The sequence below is a fragment of the Ostrinia furnacalis genome, unplaced genomic scaffold (assembly GCF_004193835.3).
Source record: "Ostrinia furnacalis isolate ACB-3 unplaced genomic scaffold, ASM419383v2 OfSCF6054, whole genome shotgun sequence".
Taxonomy (NCBI): domain Eukaryota; kingdom Metazoa; phylum Arthropoda; class Insecta; order Lepidoptera; family Crambidae; genus Ostrinia; species Ostrinia furnacalis.
In genome coordinates, this window is record NW_021136293.1 from 501080 (window position 1) to 523714 (window position 22635).

A 22635-nucleotide genomic window follows, 5' to 3' on the forward strand; every position below is an offset into this window, starting at 1 on the left:
TTTATGATTGTATCTTAATAACCAAACTCCTCGTAACTTTACAGATTCGAGCAACACGAAAATATACAATCACCAGCGGATGCGATGCGGCCTAACATGTCGCCTGAGCTACCACCAGCGACCAGCAAGCCGACTCGAAGAAGCAAGCCTCCTGACAAGGAAAAACGCTAACACACACTAGTCAAAGGAGGACAATGATGCTGTGATAGGACGGACAAATAGAAAACTGTGATAAAGAAAAAGAAATAAAAAATGGGTGTCCACGTGCTTCTAGCGTCGACAGCGCTGAAGACGATCAGTGTGACTGGACTGTGGTTGATACCTCTCTTACTGGGAGCGCTAACGTACCATAACTACAACTCGTATGACCCTGAAGCGAGGGTGCTGGATAAGGAACCGAAGAGGGAGTATGACTTCATAGTGGTCGGCGGAGGATCGGCGGGGGCCGTTGTGGCGAACCGGTTGACGGAGATCAAGAATTGGAATGTGCTGCTTTTGGAAAGCGGTAAGATGATTATATTTTCTATTATTCTCCAGATTTCATCTAAAAAGTAATAAAAAAATACTGTTTCACTTTGCAAGCGAGGTTTCCAAAATGAAAGACCGAAAGTACACAGACACCAAGGTTACAACCAATGACGTATATGTCTGGAATATTTACGTCACATGCAAAAAAATATGTATTCCCGTTTGTCCTAGCATCAAGTCCAGTGAGAATAATCCCCTACGACAACATTTTTTTTAGGAATTTTATGATAAAATAGCAAAAATACTTAAACATAATCATATTTTTGTGAGTTCAATGAACTACATAAATCGTCGGGTTAGCATAGTTAGGGCGAAACGCCTACTAAAAAAATATTATTATTGAAAGGGGACGTTTCGCACGTTCGTGCGAACGAATTTCGTGCGAAATGACTACTAACCCAAATCGTCGCGTACGCAGCAAAGACGCGTACATCATACGAGTACAAACGGTCAGTTAAATACCAGAAAGCTCCATTCTTCAGGCACTTTATCGTTTTTTGGTCGCCTGTATAATTTTATAAAAAAAAGTTTCGTCCCTTTACGTCGGCGATGAAATTATGAAAGATTTTCATCATTCAAATACAACCTACTGCTGTTCAGTTTTTTTTTGCCAAATAATAAAATCATCTCCATAACGTTCCAGGCCCAGACGAGAACGAGATCACAGACGTCCCTTCGCTAGCGGGCTACCTGCAGCTAACGAAGCTGGACTGGCAGTACAAGACCGAGCCAACTTCGTACGCCTGCCTGGGCTTCAAGAAGAGGCGGTGCAGTTGGCCGAGAGGGAAGGTAATCAACAAATAATATTTCGCTTGGCCCCCTTTCAACCACTTACAAAAACGTCCATACCAGTAATACATTATACTGAGATGCGTTTTCGAGCGGAAAGTGTACAAAGGAATGTTAAGGACGTAGCACACTTATCAACCCGCAAAGGGATTTTAACCGTATCAACTCGAGGCGGTCAGTGTTATTTGTATGAACCTACTACAACGCACACTTGTCTGCACCGTAAGTAACGTAAACGTCTCGCCTCGCGGTTGACAGCGCACGGCGAAAGACGATACGGTGTTGATCCCTTTCCGAGTTGATAAGTCTGCTATCTTAAGGCTGATTTGATACCAACTGAGTGTCCAGAGAATATTGTTGTTCATAAACTGCTGAAAATTCAGACGCACTGCGTATATTTCATTTACTCTTTTATTTACTCATATTATGTTGATATTCACGGTTTCATGACTTTCTAACATGTCGTTCTCAAAATTTTCAGGTCCTTGGCGGCTCGAGTGTACTGAACTACATGATATACGTACGAGGGAACCGATTCGACTATGACCAGTGGGAATCCTTCGGGAATCCTGGCTGGGGCTACCGAGAAGTCCTGAAGTACTTTATCAAATCCGAAGACAACAGAAATCCTTACTTAGCGAATAGCCAGTACCACGGCAAGGGAGGGTACTTGACAGTGCAAGAGGCACCCTGGAGGACGCCTCTTGTAGCTGCGTTTGTTGAAGCTGGTGTTGAAATAGGTTACGATAACAGGGACATCAATGGTGCAATACAAACAGGCTTTATGATAGCCCAAGGAACGATTAGAAGAGGATCTAGATGCAGCACAGCTAAAGCTTTTTTGAGGCCAGTACGAACACGGAAAAATTTGGACATCTCACTTCACACACAAGTCACAAAAGTACTTATAAATCCTATGACGATGAAAGCTTATGGGGTTGAGTATGTGAAACATGGAGTTAAACGAGTCGTATATGCCAAAAAGGAAGTCATTTTATCTGCAGGTGCTATAAACAGCCCACAACTACTGATGTTATCAGGAATTGGCCCTAAGGATCATTTAAGGGAAGTCGGTATTAGAGTTTTGAAAGACTTGCCCGTTGGAGAAAATTTGCAAGATCATGTCGGCGTGGGTGGATTGACATTCTTGGTCGACAAGCCAGTAGCAATCGTTCAAAATCGTTTCCAAGCTTTCCCAGTAACTATGAACTATGTCGTGAATGAACGTGGTCCAATGACAACACTGGGAGGATTGGAAGGAGTTGCTTTTGTGAATACGAAATACGCGAATACTTCTGGCTTATGGCCCGACGTTCAGTTTCATATGGCCCCGGCTTCGTTTTCTTCAGACAATGGACAAGTTGTTAGAAAGATTCTAGGTCTTACAGACGAATTGTACGACACTGTTTACAAACCGATCGCTAATAAAGACGCTTGGACTATAATGCCGCTATTGTTGCGTCCGAACACGAGAGGTTACGTCAGACTGAGGAGCTCCAACCCGTTCCATTACCCAGTGATGAATCCTCGTTACCACGAAGACGCTTTGGACGTGGCGCGACTCGTCGACGGTATCAAAATAGCTTTGCAAGTGGCGAACGCATCGCCTTTCAAACAGTTCGGGTCGCGGCTCTACATGAAACCATTGCCAAACTGTAGGCAATACAAATTCATGTCTGACGAGTACATTGAGTGTCAAGTGAGGACTATTTCGATGACGATTTACCATCAGTGTGGGACAGCAAAGATGGGGCCAGTGTGGGACAAAGAAGCCGTGGTTGATCCTAGGTTGAAAGTGTACGGTGTAGAAGGTCTGAGAGTGATAGACGCTAGTATAATGCCTACAATAGTGAGTGGCAACACGAACGCTGCGGTGATTATGATCGGTGAAAAGGGTGCGGACATGATCAAACAAGATTGGTTAAACGGAATGCGATGACAGTGAATTAAGTCAATTATAGTAAGAAATCAAATTGTAGCTTTAAAACATAGTTATAGTACGTACTTTAAATGTACCTAATTAATTTTAGTTACCAAAACACCAAAATTGCCAATCGCTTAGTATGCGACAGGACATTTTTGTTTGTTATTTACACAAGTTATGTCATTATGAACGAATATGTCATTATGTACTTTATGTAGTACACAATTTCATGTTCATCTCGTAGTGTCACGCACACATCACAATAAACTAAATGTGGTTTTATTACAACAAAACGTCGTAGCAAATTAGACTTGATTTGTACATAATTAGGTGAAAAATAAAGGAAGTAAGTCACCATAATGTGGAATACGGAATCTTGTGTGATGGGAAGTAATTTTCTTTGGACTTCCGATTAAACATTATTAGGTACTTACTTCTGAGTTAATATTTTAGCGGATACCTAGTTCATTTTACGATGGAAAATCTATTGTTCTATAAGTAGGTACTATTTAAGTTCTAGTCTAGAGCTTGTAAATATTGTAAAATTTGTAAATAATGTCCTTAACTTAATTTAATTATAAGTCTAGGCCATTTTTTGCATGCACATAGGTATAAAGTACCTAATTGGTACCTTACATTGTCGTAGTATCTTTAAAAAGTATCCTTTCATTTAAATCGAGTAATCACAAGCTTCTTATTATCTAGAACTCATTTGTCATTATCATACATTTTATTTTAATGAAACGATTTAATTTATTCAGAACGATTGTCAGACTCAGACTTCACTAAAATTAGGTTAAAGTCACTATCTAAGATATTTAAGGTTTGAATTATGGTTGCAATTTATACACGTTTTAGTTATTATGAATTGTTAAATAAAGATGGTGCTACAAAAAGAATACGATTAGAATAATAATGCATTAAAAAAAGTCCAGAATAGCCACCAGGGCGACGCCACTTTCGCACTTTTTAAAAACCTAAAAGTATTTTAAGGTTGCATCTATTCTTGACTAATAGATGCCTTCGTGAGATCAAATTTCTTAAATAGCTTTTCATACAATGGTTATCTGAATATTATAAGAAAAGACAAATAAAAATCAATCAGTAGCAGCACTCTTTAAAATTTCACTGAAAATCAAATTGATTTGTTACCGTTTTTATTGAAATAAGTATCAAGATTCTTTATGATTACTATTTACGGTGTTTTACAACTTTAAAGGTTAAAATTGTGTATTTAAAATGTTGTTACTATACTTAGGGCTAATTTAAGTGCCATAAATACTATTAGTTCACTTGTTTATTTGCTACACGTTTTACTTTTTTGTACTGGGTACTACAAGCACGCTACAAGGCACCACAAGTGTCACATTTGTACTATAGAGTCACTCTTATTTCACGGGAATAAGGGCGATATCAATGTTTATTTTACACCTGCCCATGGTAAATTACTCGTTCGTGAAAGTTTTAATTTCGAAGCGATTTCGAAATAAAATCTATCACGAATGTTACTTTGTCTAAAAGGCCGGATGTGCTGATGTGTATGTATGTACTATATTTTATTATTTGTTACCCGACGATACCAAATTACATGTTGTTACATTGTTGATTTGGTTGATTTTTAGTTGAAAAATTGACATGTTACCTACAAATTCGTGATATTTTTCGACATTGAGGACAGTCAAAATGAAAAATTTCCTCAGCTGATTTTGAACTTTATATTAATTGCATAAAGTACAAAAGCCATTGGGCAAATTCATCATTTAAAAATGGTAGATTTATTATTATTAACCGACTTCAAAAAAGGAGGAGGTTATAATGTTCTTTTAGTAATGCTTTCAACTATACCTACAATTTACTTTATTAATAAATTTTAACGACTGTCCTTCAATATGCGTTTTCACAAATAATCACAAAATTTTATAATTGTGATAATTTATGTTTAATCAGAAAATGTAATTTTAATCATAATAGTATAGTTTAGTTTGTTATTATGACACGTTTGTACCTTTTGTTTTTGCGCCAAATACATATTTTATAGATTTGAGTTTCTGTTATTTATTTGACTTATGCCCGTTTTCACCATCAATCCCAAATTTTTATGTGACCCTTATGGTAACACATAACATGAATTTTGTTTTCGTAGTGGTCACTTAAAAATTAGGGATTGATGGTGAAAACGGGCATTAACCTTATTTACTAAATTTAGGCTGAATTGCACCACCTAACTTTGACAGTAACTATAACGTTAACCGGTGTTCTTTGTATGGAGTTTGACAGATTTATGACGTTTGTCAAAGTTAAAGTAGGATGGTGCAACCCAGCCTTAGTAAGCGTCGAATATAACTCCTTAGTGCAGGGATTGGAGGTTGCACAGTGCACTCCGACTTAGAGGTCCTGAGTTCGAGAGCCCAGGTGGGTCATATCATACTGGACCTAAAAACTCAATTATTAGATAATTAGAGTGACTTGAAAAAAATACTCGTCAAGATACAAATACACATCTAAGGGTGGATTCGACTAATATTAATCTCCGAATAAATCGTCAATTATTTGGCATTTTTAACAATTATTTCCCATACTGAAACTGTCAATGTGCCAGTTATACCAGGCCTGTGGTGCGATTGTCTAAGGCAATCGTATTCATTTGACAGTTCATAATGTACGTTATGATGTGTCAAACGGCTAATTCTAATTGTGTAAGGAGTTCATAAAACGATAACGATATGATAACGATNCAGTCAGGGCCGGCGGTTTTATTAATGTCAACGTGTCTAAGTAGCCTAAGTAAATAATCGTTGTCTATTTCAACTGAGGTTATATGAGATATTGAGTCACAAGGATGGGGAGGTGAAAAAGACACTGAGCGGGACGATTGAAATGTGGAATGAAAATATTCAGCAAACAAATTGCATGTATCACCACCTGAGCTAGACGAACGACTGCCATAGTTCATAATGGATGGAAATGTGTTATGCGATCTTTTACTTTTAATGTACGCCCAAAATGCCTTAGGATTAGACTTGATATTATTTTGAACTCTTTGTATATAAATTTTGCATGCAAATTGTTAATTTATTTCTTTGAAAGATAAAGTGTGGTAAGCGGTGAGTGCTTGGTGTTAATGGAAATAAGTTTTAGTGAGACACAAGAGTTCTTTTTCATCAACAACTATAGCACTAAAAGCTGAGTTACACGTGTTAAGTAGATAAGTGTTTTTCACTTAATTTTACGTGATTAAATTGCACGTACTTAAAACACAAGCACAATCTAAATTTTGACTTGAAACTTACTACTAAGTTTTGTACTGTACTACTACGCAATTAATTACTTAAAATTAAGTCAATAAAGTAGTTAGGTAGGTACCTACTTATCNGTTAAGTAGATAAGTGTTTTTCACTTAATTTTACGTGATTAAATTGCACGTACCTACTTAAAACACAAGCACAATCTAAATTTTGACTTGAAACTTACTACTAAGTTTTGTACTATACTACTACGCAATTAATTACTTAAAATTAAGTCAATAAAGTAGTTAGGTAGGTACCTACTTATCTACTTAACACGTTTTAATCAGCCTTAACCCACAATACTGCCAAATTGGCAGGGTAAAGTTATGTTGGGACATGTAAAAGTGCCCTGTGTGGGCTTTTTACAGGAATAAATGACTAATAAAATAAAGAAAACTGTTTAAATATACACATCTTTTTATTTAAATTCTTTACACAGACACAGACAGCTATAAGTACTTCTTTTGTGGTCAGCCTTCGTCTATTTACAAACTAAGTTTTTATTTTAAATATAATACTATAGGTACTTTAATCACAGCATTCTTGAAAACTTAGTTTTTTTTTTGGAACAATCAACAAGATATAAAATAACCATGAAAAATCAACAGCCTCCTTACTCATTTGTACTTGTCGTTTTTTCTAACAAATAATTATGCAATAAAATGTATTGTTTTAAACTTTTATGGTTACTAAAATAATAATCATTAATACACTTCGAAGAGTTCCAACACTGGTAGATGGTAGGACAGGTGCAGGCGCTGTAGAACAAGATGAGAGCTGCAATGANCAATCAACAAGATACAAAATATTATTAATACACTTCGAAGAGTTCCAACACTGGTAGATGGTAGGACAGGTGCAGGCGCTGTAGAACAAGATGAGAGCTGCAATGATAAACAAAATAACATGTTAGCTGCTAGCTAGGATATAGCAACAACACATATCTATTATCCTACTAATATTATAAATGCGAAAGTTTGGATGTCATAATGTCTGGATTTTTGTTACTATTTCACGCCAAAACTACTGAACGGATTTTGTGTAAACTTAACAGTATTATTGTTTGTAACCTAGATTAACATACAGTCTATAATTTATGACAATCTGTGAAACACTAAATTTTAAGCGGGTGAAGCCGCTGGAAAAAGCTACTAAAAATACCTACATTATTTGTGCAACATAAATCATACTGTTCATACAAAATAATAATATAAACATACATTATNAAAATTATTTATGACGCCATATTTCCGAGTCTGAGGCCCATCCTCGCCGACCAGCAGCATGGGTTTATTAACAAGAGGTCTACTGAGTCGAACCTTTGCGAGTTGGTTCATTTCGTTGCAAAGTCAATGGATCAGGGATTTCAGGTGGATGTCGTGTATACCGACTATTCTAAGGCATTTGATAAAATCTCACACCCTATTTTAATCCGTAAGCTTGGTTTAGTCGGTATACACGGTGACCTTCTTCGTTGGATCACCTCATATTTACGTGATCGATCTCAGGCTGTTACTGTCAAGGGTCATGTGTCATCATTTGTGCCGGTCTCCTCGGGAGTGCCACAGGGTTCTCATCTCGGTCCATTACTGTTCAACGTATTTATAAATGACATCGTTCATATTTTTAGCAATAGTAACGTATTAATATATGCTGATGATATGAAAATCTTTAGGAGAGTTAAATCTATAACTGATTGCTTGCTTTTACAAAATGATCTTGAAGCTTTGTCTCGGTATTGTTTAAGCAATTGTCTTAACCTATGCTTTAAACAGAGTGATCTTGACATGGTCATTACATCGGGCAAACCTGCGGGCCAACATTTATTACACCTTACTGCCAGCGCCCTTCGTTCCCTCTCGATATCAACATGATCTTTAAGGTCATCAGTAACGTAGTGTCCGAGATATTTAAATTTAGTGACTCTGTTTAACTTTACCCCATTCAGAAAGAGGTCGGGTACCACGTTTGGACATTTACTGGCGGCTTTAAATAGCATATATTCGCTATTCTTCACATTATACAATAAGCCATGGCATTTAGCATACGCTTCACACACACCCACCATCTTTCTGAGAGCCCCCACTGTTGGCGCCAGCAGTACCATATCATCAGCGTAGCTTATGTTGTTGATACAAACACCATCTACCCAGCATCCGATACGCATACTGCTAAGGACAACAATGAGGTCATTTACGTATAGGTTGAAAAGCCTGGGAGACGTCAGCTCACCCTGTCTCACCCCGCACTGCAACCCATACTCCTCAGAAAAAGCGTTAGCCCATCTTACGCTGTTAATTTGGTTAGCATACCAATAATGGAATATTTGTGATACTTCAGACGGTACGCCCTGCCTCCTCATCTTATCCCAAAGGATGTCATAGGACACAAGATCGAACGCCTTGGAGAGGTCGAGGAAGCATGCGTAAATGGGAGTCCCCCGATCCGTGTAGTACCTGACAGTGTGCTTAAGACTAAGGATGGCGCTCTCGGTCGACAGTCCAGGCTTACACCCGAATTGAACATCATGTGATTTTAAATATTTATCTAGTAGAGTGTCAAGCACACTGTCAAGGACCTTTGCCGTGATTGTAGCTAGAGAGATCGGAAATAATGATCTCACGTGTTCTCTTTAACAGATGGATATTAATCCCAACTTAACAGTTTTATAGCCATAAAAGTTGGCTAAAGCGTAACTACCTATTTTTTGAAGAAGTGACTCTGGATTCTTCTACAGACACATTTTTGGGGTAAAAACCTTTCTTTTAATGAAATGAAGTTTAGAACTAGGCTTTTAAATGGTGCCAATATTGGTGGGAAGTGGGAATGCATACGTTTGAAAGTGCTTGTCGCGGGAGGGTCGATTTTTGTGATGACCAGTGTATATCAATATAGAAACAGTTTTTTGGCATGGCTATTAGTTATTATTAGTACTCTGATAGGCCCCCAAGTAGTTTCAGCCCAGGGCCCCACAAATTCACGATCCGGCCCTGTTTGGCATTGAAAATGAAAGTGATTATTTGACATGAAGAAACCAAAGTTACAGGAGTAGTTATTGAAACTTGGGTTGTTTTCATTTTTGATAGAATGCCTTAATTTAGTGTAATAATCTATACTTACTTGTGTTTATAAACTTTAACAAAATTCAAACTTCTTAAAAGTTTNGTCACATATTTTGCAATTTCACATCGAAAAATTATTAAATTAACAAAAAAAATAGCAACAAATAGAAACAATAAAATCCTAATTTATAATTCCTACAAAAAAATTTATTGATTTAATGGCTTCATTGGTTGCCCATTAAAACTCTCCTGGGTTTTCGACTTCGACGGAGTTGTGCTTAAGTGGTGGGGGTATTTTTCAGTTTAATTTATATTTCAAATTACGCGATTAGTAGGTACCTCTAGATATATTAGATTTTGAAATGTGATGTCACGAAACTTAGGACCCCTCCCACCCCTTGTCACACCATGTCACACTTGGTCGACCCCCTCCCCCCCTCTTTACGTGTGACGTACTTTATGGATGACCCCTAAGTAGTTAATATTATTCATGATAATTCATGCTAAATCTTGTATTTCCTCCGCCATTTTCCGCAGTTTGGCACCTCACGTCACATCATTTTACCGAAGTCAGCCCTATAGCTTCGGCGCAGTGCCGATCACTGACGTTTGTCAACAAAATGGTGCTTGACTCTTGAGACAGGCTAAATTACACCATATTGTTAATGACATTGAGCATATTTTTTTTTAAATACCTTCGTGAAGTAAAACTTCTGTACGTAGTACTTATTATTATTCTGTGGTTATACCAAGAGTTATTCTCGGATAAAAGTTTGGTCGAATCGGGTCTAAGATAGAGATAGAGTAGTTGGCAATTGACATAACGTCGGTTAAGTTCTATCACCAAGTCATTTTTTGGCGGTTTTGACATTTTGATGCCATTTGCTAGATTGTGTTTTTCGAGCCTTTATAAGGGGATCGCGAGAGGTCGTAAAAACTACCTGGTATTCGGTCCCTAAAACATATTTGTAACATTATAAAATGCATGAAAAAGAAAGTGAACGGTCGGGGTGTCGCAAAATATTTTTTCATACTGGTCGTGTCACGAAAAAGGTTCAAAAACACTGCGCTAGAGAATCGAAAGACGCGTCCTTTAGTCCAATCTCCTGAAAAGTTGCTAAAATGACTTATGTGGTGATAGAATTTACTTTACTTTTTGTGAGCTTCCAAAACGCGAGTTTTCTATTTTGATATATGTAGCAAAGGAGCCTATGACATCAGTAGTTTATGAACTCAATGGACTAATTTATTGATTTCAAAGGGCAAGATACACGAATTTTAAGTTTTTTTTTTAGAATCGTAAAGAAACTGTGCCTTAGAATTACTGGTTAATGGTGTCAACCACCCAACAGGAAGGTCACCCAGGATCTGAGGTAGAAAAGAAGAATGGAAACAAATCAGAATGGAACTACAAAAAATCCTAATTACAAAACAAATAAAAACTCATTAAACAATGTAGTATTGCGTCAGTCAGAAGTTAAGGTATCAATGCGATTTCCTCAATGCTTGAAATGGAATATTTTTGCAGGATGAGGTCGTTCATCTTTAATTGAGGGTTTCTTCGGACGGAATTGACAAGGATGTCGTTAAAAGACACTTTGAACAAAAAGATAGGGTTGCCTGCAGTAAGTACAGTATTGTGCAGAATAAATGTGCACTGAAGAAGCTTCTACCACAACGGGGATACTGAATTGGTGTCGTGACAGACTTATGGTAACTAAGTATGGTGGTAATTAGACCAGAGGACGTAAAATAAGCTCTACTACCAACCAAACCATAAATAAATAATAAGCGATTGAGTATTGAAACCGAGAAGTTGTTTTCCTCCAATCACTGAGCGATGAGATCCATTTAAGAGTTACTTTTTCGCACAATTTAGGCTGGGTCTAGGTTGCACCATCTTTTACTTTATTTTTGACAAACGTCAAAAATCTGTCAAACTCCATACAAAAAGCTTGCAAAAAGTTATCGTAATAATTACCGTTAAGTTAGGTGGTGCAACTGAGTCTTAGACACAGATAGAGACAGATATATTCCACTTTTTCACTGAGGATCAATAGTAATACAGAAAAATTAGTGAGATGTACTTTTACCAATATATTATAATCCAATGATTAATCCGTTATAGCAGCTTATATTGCCAGTTGGCAACAAAACTTGAAATAATGATTAAGTAGGTAGCTAGGACACGTCATTTATGAAAGAATGTAGAGATTAGGTAAGTATTATTTCTAACCTTTAATACTTCAAAATTATGGTTTCAAAGGTGACGATAGTTTGGAGAGAAATATTGATAAATAATGCAAATAATATTTAACTTACACGGCCAGTTAAAACCGGTTAAAGCCTAAAGGCTCGGAATCCACCAAAGCAACGGCAAGAGTAGAGAGCAGAAGCTGTAAAACAAAACTAATATAACCACGCTATATACATTTTTTAAATTATTATTGTAAATTTTATTCTCGGCTTAGCTTCGGTTGACCAGATAAATATGAAAAACAAAGATGGTAACTCGCAAATCGCAATCAGTGCTGCGCAGCGGGAGCGATAATATCGTTGTCATTTTAGCCTTTGTAGGTTCTTTTTTGTTTTCCTGCCTACCATCTCCTCTTGCTATAAAATTATTTTTTGTCTCGAGCGCTGTTAGGGCCCAAAAGATAATAAGATAAGTAAAGAGCCCCTTAAGAGTTACCTTTTTAATATATTTTTTTTTTGTTTGACGTTCGTGCTAAATCTTGGTCTAAACTGAATAAAAGACATTTCTTTTCTTCCTTTCTCTTATCCGCCTTGACAACTCCTCTCCTCTCCACATTGGCATCTACTTTCCTCTCCGTTTAAACATGTCCGTGAGTCTTCTCCGTTATGATGGAGTCTCGGCCTTAAGAGAGTCGAAACTCTACACTCTACTAACAATACAAGTAATAATACTCGTACCGGTGGACAGGTGGACATTGGAATTCTGAATTTTAAACAACCTATAACATCTATGGGGTTGGCCATACAACTACCTACATCTCCCACTCCCAAAGAATGTAAATGTTTGTTATTGAACTTGAAGGTTACGGTTACAAGAACAATAGTTATTACAATATAAAAAAAACCTTCCGAAGAGAACCTCCTCCTTTATGAAGTCGGTTAAAATACATCTAGACGATCTTATTGTTCAAAATTTTTAAATTAAAACATCCTGTCAATATGTTGCTCTTGACTTGATCATTGTGGAAATCATCAAACGCTGGGTCATTCTTGGTTTATTAAAAAGACCCAATTTTACGAACAACAGATTGTTTTTTGAAGTACTTTCACCAATGTTACAAATATTTGAGTGAAATAATACAACAAGAAGATTGGAGTTCGATTCCCATCTTTTTTTAAATAATTCACGGCCACTAAAGCGGTACAAAGCAAAAGCAATTAATTAACTATTTTTTTATTTCATTTTATTGTGTAACATCTGTGTAAATTAGCATAACAAGGAATGTTGTGCGTAGGTTATAAACTGTAGGCATATATGTATAATGTAGATCTATTTTTAAATAAAACGTGATTTTTAATTAATGCAAAGCGTTGTGAAAATGCAAAATTAAAGCTATAATTAGTTTAAAGATGTAAAGACAAGAAACAACTGGGAAATAAAAAAACGTGAGTAAGATATATTTATTATTTTGTGGCTTATGTAATAGCAAATTGGGTTATTCTCATTTGAAAATTATCAAATGGAGATTATATAAAAATATAATAAGATTGTTTTCTACTCTTGCCTTTTTATTTACTTTTAATAAAATATGAAGGTACTTAGTCTTATGTGACGGATGTTATACTTTTTAATATTAATACATAAGTTATTGGTAAACCAATAAAGAAAAAAAGCTGATCTATTCCCAACCATTGGAATAAATATAGATATTTATTTTAATCAATTAATTAATTACTAGCGGTTGGTTTGGCCCCAAAATGGGTAAAATGTTTCTAATGATGAAGTTAGTTAATGATGATCTAGTGACGTCTACAAGAAATAAACTGGACAGGTATTTAATGCATTTAGAACAGTCATGACGGTGACAAGTGTAACAAATGTGACAGTCAGTGTTGTAATTAATAAGTGTACAATAGTGCTCTATCCAAAGTGATAACAAAAAATGTGTTTATTTGTAAATATATTTATAAGGTAAATATTTACTTTCTTATTATTATGCGAGTAGTATTAATTAAATGTAATAATTACTTAAATGTTTAATAATAATTGAGGTGAAGTAGGTACTAATATGATAGATTTATAAAAATAATTGAGTGAGTTTATCTAATAACTAAACATATCGTGCATTTTATACAATTATTATAATTTATTGTAAAACGATTATAATTTAACAGTACATGCGCATGTAATCAATAACCGCAAATGAGTTATAAATATCATAATATTAAATTACAAACGTTCGTAAATACAAAACTTCTCTGTGAAAACATTTAAATAACCTGCGAGTAGGTACATACATACTTTTCAGTATTTTTTTAAATAATAAAATTTTAAAGTTCTAGAATCACCCTGCACAGGTATCGTATCCCTAAAAAACAACAAAAAATAATACATTCCGCCGAACAGATTATACCTACTGACGTCAGCGAATTCAAAATATTTGATGACGTCAACAAACAATTTGAGATGTAGGGAGCCGAAAGTCGGATCGTTATGGTAAAACCTAATTTAAAACATTGAACCACCTTAGAGGTCACCTATGACGTACTTCAAATCTATAAAAAGCCTAATTTAGTATGGAAAATGATAAAAAAGACTATCAAGACTGCATTAGCCGGGTATTGTTTTATTTTTTGGGCTCTTCTAAATAAAGAAATAAGGTCTGTTTACTCTCAGCTTTTATTTTGTATAAGGTTTTTCCCGCGGCATTACACGGGCACATTTCATGCTGTCTAGAAAATATGTATTTACGTAAACAAGTACATATTGTAAAATAAATTAATTTATGCAGACTATGACACGGGTAGTGTATATGTCATAGTCAAAGGTCGATATGCAGTCTCTTCGCGGAATGACTGGTTTATCCTAGGTTTGACCAAGGCCTTCAGGCAAACTCCGAAGTGATTTCTAATTTCGGCCTTTGACTAAGTCAAACCTAGAAGTGCCTAAACTGTTCAGTCAAACGTCGAAACTATAATAATCTGTTTCGGGCTTTGCCTAGTCAATCCTAGAAACGACTGGCAGACTCGGTCAGAAGTAGACAGCAAATAGAAAACCGGCCAAGTGCGAGTCGGATTCGCTCACGAAGGGTTCCGTGCGACTCTGTTCTTGTATGGGAGCCCCCCTTTTAATATTTCTTTTATTTTAATTTTATGATTTATTTTTAAAGTAGATAATATGTGAATATTTCAAGGGTTCACCTGTTTACGTTTTAATTTAAATTCGAGCAGAAAACTGCAAAAAGTCACGTTTGCTGTATAGGAGCCCCCCTTAAATATTTAAGTATTTTATTGATTTATTTATTTTTAAAGTGAATAAAAAAACTAAATCTTTTGAAAATGATTCATGAGATACGAGCCTGGTGACAGACAACATTTAGCGAAGTCATAGTAATAGGGTCTCGTTTTAACTCTTTATCCTTTAAGCCTTAAAGGACCTTCTGTTACCTTAAAGTTGAAGGTAACAGAACCCTAAAAATTAGTAATTTCAAGATCGGTCTAGAAACACTGACAAACAACCGCAGTAAATAGTTTTAGTTTTTCGTACCTTCACCTAAAGAACCGACCGTAACGCCTTTGCAATAAATTCGAGATCAGAATAAAGTATAGTTTAGTTTAAAGTCTTAATTGAGGTTTGACTAGTCAAACCCCGATTTCATTAAATTGAGTTTCGACGTTTGCCTAACCAAATTAGTTACTCCTAGGTTTGACTGACATTCTTTAGTCAAAGGCCGAAATGTTTGGGCTTTGACTAAGACTTCTAGTCAGACCTGAGGATTGACTAGTCAAACCTAGGAGTGCCGGAACTTCGAGGTTTGACTATAACATATAAACCGGGAAGTAAAATATGACCATCGATTGAACATTTGTTTTTGTGTTCGATTTAACACAAAAACATACGGGTCGAATTGAGAACCTCCTCCTTTTTTTGAAGTCGGTTGAAAATTGACAATAAATGACATCCCATAAATACAACAATAGTTTAACGTCAACATTGACAGTACTTGACAGTTCCTGTTATGAAATATGCAGAAATTACAATTTTGTTAAAGTACGACGTTAGGAAGATTCGTTTAATTGAATATTACCTATTTTAAACTGAATAACAAAAAATATTGTAACTGTTGCTAGACAGGGTTTATTTCGATTTTGACCCCATGTAATATTGCGATGGACATAAATTATAAAATCGTAGTAATTTATTTGTAAGCTTATTGCAAAAAATAGATAATATTATGTCTATGTAAAGACTATTTTGTACAAAAATATAACAACACAAAAATATTTTGAGACACTTATTGTTAACTGTACTACGACAGCACATCTGACAATAGGTTTTCGTTGCAAAATAACTCTATTTGCAATTTTATAAGATTAAAACAATGTTTATGTTATCTGTAATTACAAAGTTAGATCAAAGATTGTGGACTTCCATAACAGAGCTATTCATAGATCTGCATGGTTATTAATTGCATCTCTAGTGCATAACTGAACGTGTTATAAACACGACCTTCAAATGCATATTAATACAACAAGTATTGTTTACATAAATAAATCAAAAGTAGGTATAACATAATCACACCCATGGGATTGCGTCCGTTTTCTGCTAGTCTATATGGAAGAGACCATAGGATTCGCAAAATGTTGTAAACTAAACTCCTTGATCGTGAACCTGGCCAGCAAGAAATTTATTTTTTCACACGAAAAACTTCGATCTTCAATTGTTTTTCTCTCGGTCTTTCCCGCGCGAACGACATCTAAAAAGTTCTGTTAGAAATTATTTTATTGTGCACATTTTTTTTAAACGCACTGTGATAGTAAATAATTCGTTACTTTACTAACCCTTTCAGCCTATGCATCCTCACACCGTCTCTCGCACATCGGGGCACCTTTTTCGAAGCCATCTCCGGGTTCCTAGGCGACACCGATCGGGTCCTCACAGGGGAGCCATCGGACGCATCGCATATCCTCCCGGAGTATGACTTCGTCATCATCGGTGCTGGCACAGCTGGATGTGTGCTGAGTAACCGGCTCACAGAGGTTAAGGAGTTTAAGGTGAGAATTTTGATAGTTATTTAGATAATTTACGCCCGTATTCACAAACGATGCTTGCTTAAGTGAAGCAGCAAATCGAACGCACAACGTTGAACAGAGCTCAGTGATTGGTTCGTGTCACCCTGTGCGTCCACGCGCACTGTAAGACCTCATAGTAATGTTTGTGAATACGGACGTTAGTGACTTCGGTGAGGATGCGAATTCTGGCAGCATTAGAGCATGTTTCACTTAATAATTTACTTGCAAGTCATCGTGGAATCAAAATATGTTAATTGATTCCAAGCCTAAATTGAGGAACGTTATAATATTATAATAGATAATTATGATTACGGAAATAGCAATAACTACGCATTAAGTGCTATGACTCATTGGTACGGTAAATTAGGTGATTTTAAAAGGCGTGTCAAACGGCAATCGTAAAAGTAGGTATACATATGATTTTGTATTATAAACTTAGGCCACCTTACGAAACAACAACCAAAACATAGGCCGAGTTGCACTATCTAACTTTAACGGTAACTATGACGATAAACGGTGTTTTTTGTATGGAGTTTGACAGAGTTTGACGTTTGTCAAAGTTAAAGTATGATCGTGCAACTCAGCCTAAATCTAATTTAGGCATTAGTCAAAATGTTGAATTTTAACAAGAGCTTGAATCTGTGCTCTAGATTGAATGCGATTACTGATGGTGATTCATAGACACTATGATTCGTTGGGAACAAGCGACATTTCTAGCCGGACATTGGTCAATTGACTTAATGACCTGTTAAAAGTGATACTTCCATAGAATATCCATTGAAATACTTAGATATGATGTCACTCTCTTCCGAAATTAACGGACGTAAGTAATTGTAACTGGTTTCTGTGGTTCAATTGAAATATACTTAGAAAAGATTATTCTTCTTGAGAGAAGGACTGAGGTTGCCATTTGCAGAAATCGCTGGCAGAACCTACATATTAAATTATTAAAAAGACACATCCACCATTCTTTACCATCTCAATTTCTCCAATGTACGAGTAAACCCCAACCTGTCTGGCCAGCCAATCTAGGCGAAACTGGCCAAATCCTGATTTTTTTAGATTAAATTCACGAAGGCGAGTGAGCTTTACATGTGTGGGGGCTCGCTACTGTTCTTTTTTCAAAAGGTTTGACAAACATTACACTATCGTTATGTGCATGTACACGTACACACGTACACACACAAGTAAAACTCACTCGCCTTCCTGAGTTGCAAGAACTATACCAGGACAAAAGGGAGTTTTGGATAAACATGCTGTTCATTATTAACCAGGTGCTCCTGATAGAGGCAGGCGACAGCGAGCAGATGTACATGGACATCCCAGTGATGGCCACCATGCTGCAATTCACTGACGCCAACTGGAGCTACTTCACCGAACCTCAGGTAAGTCAACTAAGGAAGCCACTCGTTAAGACATAGAGTAGGCGCACACCGTTGATTTTTGGTTGGCCGATAGTTGTGCCCGATTTCAAATTGTATGAAGAATCGGCCAAATCGAATCGGCGTAGTGTGCGCACTCCCATACAAGCCCATACTGATCAACTGCCCGACTAAACTATCGGCTGACGAAAAATCAACGGTGTGCGCCTACTCTTAGAAGCTCTGGGTGTCTCTAGAAAAATCGTTGGTGATTTCTATTGGATAAATACATGATCGTATCATTCACGAAGACGCGCCCCGCCATTTTTTGGTCGAGGGAAGCGCGGTTGCGGGGAGTTTGATCCGAGCAATCCGAGCGTCATTGATGTAGTGTGCTGCGTGTGCACTCATAGATAAATTTAGCGTGTACCGATAACACTCAAACATTAGCGGAAGACTGGTGGGGCGCGTCTTCGTGGATGACACGATTTTTACATATGTAGGGATGTAAAGAGAGCCATGATTGTTACTTTATCCTATATCCCGACATAAATTTCAAAGAGAAGCCAAATGAAACTGTCTTGTCACTCGAGAAGCCCAAAGCACAAGGCGTTCTGTAATGCGACTGAAAATTACCATTGGGTACTTTGGTACTTATATTAAAGGTTAAGTGTTTTATTTTATTTATCATAATGCATCTCGTTTGCAAACAAAGTATATTTTGATGATTTTTTAATTTACTCGATCAAGGAGAACTGAATTGTAAATGAAATGTGTTATAGCATTCCGAATTATATTATTTAAAATACAATATTTTTTGCATAATGAATATAAATACGAAAGCGTAGGGGCAATGAACCAGTCTTCTGAATTAAACAAAAAAAAATACATCTACATAATATTTTTCTTTATTTTTCCTTGTTGAACTAGTGAAGGTAAAGACACGTATTCATTTCTAAAATGCAAACAGGTATTCAATTTCTATCACTTCCAATCGGTGCACAGATTATTACGATTGTAAAAAACGTTTAATCATTGGACCTTTAATATAAAAAAAAAGTTAAACACACATTGAACAGTTGTTTAAAATTATTTCCATACTAAATGAAAATCTAAACTAGTTTTCAACATACGTTTAACTTTTTGTAATAAGGCCCATTGTTTCTAGATCACAGATTATAATAGATCACGAAACGATGATTAAAATCGATGCATACGTGACGAGTATCGCATGTGCCAGCTCTACGAAAATCGATTAAGAGACGACATTGGTACGATAGTTAATTATGTTCGTCCTTTTAATATTCGAATTCGGACTGCGCGCGAGTGTTGGGCTAATTCAAAATTCCAAGAACGTCGCGTTAAGGTTTATTTTGATTTTAAAGTAACCGATTATTTTCAATGGCATCATGTGACGTCATATCGTCGTTTTATAACATTGGGGATGTAGGTATATACAGGTAAAACAATTCGGCAACAACCATTCATGATCCAAATATGGCAGTAGTAGTAATGCAACGTTACTCACAAGTCCGATACAAGTTAATTCACAAATCCAATACAATTTTACGAGAATCTCAAAGATCAGGGCCGAGGTATGGCCCCAGAAAGACGCTGATTAGTACTGCAAATACGGATTATGTCGAACAGATTACTAGACACTGGATAGTCATTGTGTCAACATTATTCATCTCATTCAACTTTACTACTGTGTAATTTTTCGTGAACAAGTAAATAAACATGAGACTTCGTCATAAGCCAGCTAAGGCATAATGTTAGGTTTTTTTAACTTTTCTAAAAAACTGAAGTTATTGACAATTTGACTTGTTTAGAGACAGTAAATTTTAAAATAGAATTTGATCACAAAAATAGTTCCATTATACTCGTACTCAGATCTTTTCCTCATTTTCTGCTCTACCAGTGTTTATTTGATCATAATATAGTTACAAAAGCTTCACAATTTCCTCCCGGTAAAACGTGCATGTCCGGTGATGTATGTTATCAATGTCAAAGGAATCGAATCGTGGACAGCCCGATTGGGATTCAAAACCGCACGTGACGCTAGGGTCAATGAAAACTTGGCAGTCAGGGCACGCAAGGAAACAAATGGACGATAAACTCGTCTGGTCAAAACAGGATACATCTATTACTAATATAATAAAGCTGAAGATTTTGTTTTTTTGACGCGTTCAATCTAATCTCAGGAACTACTAGTCTGGTTTGGAAAAATATTTTTGTGTTGGATAGCCCAGTTATATGGGCGGAGCCGTAAAGAAAAATGTTGCAAAAACGGGAAATATTCATTCAAACTATTTTCACGCGTACAAAGTCGCGGGCACGTACTCGTAATGACAGGTATAAATAAATCGTCAATTGTTTTCAGACAGTAATTAATAGAGAATCGGCCAGCATTAATGTTAAGATAAGTAAGTCTGTTTATGAGATGTCTAAACTGTTTTTCGATAGACTTATGTAATTTACTACGTCATTTGGATTTTATACAATGCATCTCCTTGGGTAGTAGCAATAATTTTACGAAGTTTACCAATGGTCCAGCAATAAATTAGTGTTCGTATATGACTAGAGTAACTTATTAGCTTTATCTAAGCATTAAGTATGTCTTTGACCCTCGATTCTTACTTCAGATTAACCCTGATGATCAGCTTCGCAATACTACGTAGTCAGCATACGGTACAGGAGCTAAAAATGCCTGACCTGCGACTATAGGCATTTAAGTCCAATAATAAAACATCTAGCTACATGCCCTTGGCACATTTGCTTTCTAATGAAATGCATAGGTATTGCATTGTAAAGCCAAACGTGAATTAAAAAATCAGTACTCTTTGAGCATTAGGCGTGACCAGAAACCAAAATCTAAGACTTTGGTTAACCTTTACCATAGCCTTTACTAATAAAACTTACACGCGTAGACCACTTGTTAGTTGGACCCAGAGGTCCTAGACGCCCTCTGTTCTTGGCCATCGCCAGCAAGGGGTCGCTTTCAAGTTCGAAACTGAATGTCGCATTAGAAATTCACTAATCACACACACAAAGTAATCAAAATTTGTGTTCACTATCCACTGCGGTATCAGTACTCAACGTTCGAATTTAGTTTATGTGATCTGTGGTCTGACTAAACTACGTCAAAGTGCGATTATGACAGTACCATAACAATGGCATTGTAGCGTTTTGTGCGCAATTGTTTAAAGGATTTGCCACACTGGAAGCGGTCTGCGGTCAGGTCAAAATAATCATACATTATGCGGGCTGCATTCACTTTGACCTGACCGCAGACCGGTTCCAGTGTGCCAAATCCTTAAGTATCTTTCTATGACCGATTGCATTTTACGCGAGCAAAAGCCCGTGGCTAGACTGGTGCGTGGATAGCCAGTCACTGGCTATCCACGCACACTTACAAATTCACCTGTATTGTTACATTATATTACAAAACACGTGATCAATTGATTCAGAGGGTGTTATAACCTTGAACCTTTAATCGTTTGCAAACCGGAACGCAGAATCAATTTTTGCATAATTATTATTATTCATTAGTTAAAAAGTTGTTGGAGTTCATAATTTTTCACCTGCCCCAGGGCATCATAAAGTAAACCTTTTATTGGTATGATTTAACATTGTGGAGCCTTTTAGGGATAATCTATGCCACGGCGAGCCAACAAACAATAGAGCGTTGTGTCGACTCTCAAGAAGATTGATAAAAGGCCTAATGTCGCCATTTTTATGCAGCTCTCATAGGCTGATCTGAGAATACGACTCTTGTATAATAAATAAAACGTGTTTTCGCAGAGAATTTAGTGAAGTTTTACCGTGAATCACAACATTCACAACTAATAAGTTAAAAGAAGGCCCGGTATTAGACAGGCTCTACATACAAATAATTTTAAAAGTTTGTTAAGTTTTGTTTAGAGATAAGTCAATAGAACATTTTCCTAATACTCTTCTAGTCACTCATTAATAACCCGTTGATTGATTTTAATAAAAATTGTGATTCTTGCAATTTCTGGCCTTTTATTTTATTTTCCTGAAAATAGACCAAGTACTTTGTGAGGTGACTGAGAAAAAGTTAAGTAAGCTTTCTGCCATCATACCTTTTGTGTCTGGTCATCATATGAATCATTGTACCCAATTACACGAGTATGCCCCGTTGGCATATTATTAAAACCCATAAAATTTTAAATATGCAAGGCTGTGTAAACCACATAATCAGCAGATGTGTTTCAGTGTCTCAATTTACTAGCTTGTTGAATAACCAATTAACCATATTTTAAGAAGCGCTGTTAAAAATAATTTACTCAAGTTACTGCATACATTATGATGAAAACAACGATAAGGACAAATATTGACGTACATGATCTTTCCTTTTATTTTACACAGTAGATAACATTTCAATTTAAAAA

At 36.3% G+C, this 22635-nt stretch overlaps 2 protein-coding genes and 1 long non-coding RNA gene across 6 annotated transcripts in view; 1 reads left to right on the forward strand and 2 right to left on the reverse strand.

Annotated features, from left to right (window-relative positions):
- The window catches only part of Flo2 (flotillin-2), a 267627-nt gene that overhangs the window by 200538 nt on the left and 44454 nt on the right, over positions 1-22635 (reverse strand). The window lies entirely within an intron of this gene.
- LOC114361916 (uncharacterized) overlaps positions 1-22635 on the forward strand; it is a 63109-nt gene that overhangs the window by 34033 nt on the left and 6441 nt on the right. The window contains 5 exon segments of the mRNA XM_028317135.1: positions 45-505; positions 1172-1317; positions 1799-3258; positions 16637-16841; positions 18134-18244. Coding sequence (XP_028172936.1) covers positions 253-505; positions 1172-1317; positions 1799-3258; positions 16637-16841; positions 18134-18244 — 2175 coding nt within the window. The 5' untranslated portion in view covers positions 45-252.
- LOC114361917 (uncharacterized) lies at positions 6326-7304 on the reverse strand. The gene is made up of 2 exons (XR_003656639.1): positions 6716-7304; positions 6326-6409 (listed from the first exon to the last, which is right to left on the reverse strand). It is a non-coding gene; the product is annotated as an uncharacterized LOC114361917 (long non-coding RNA).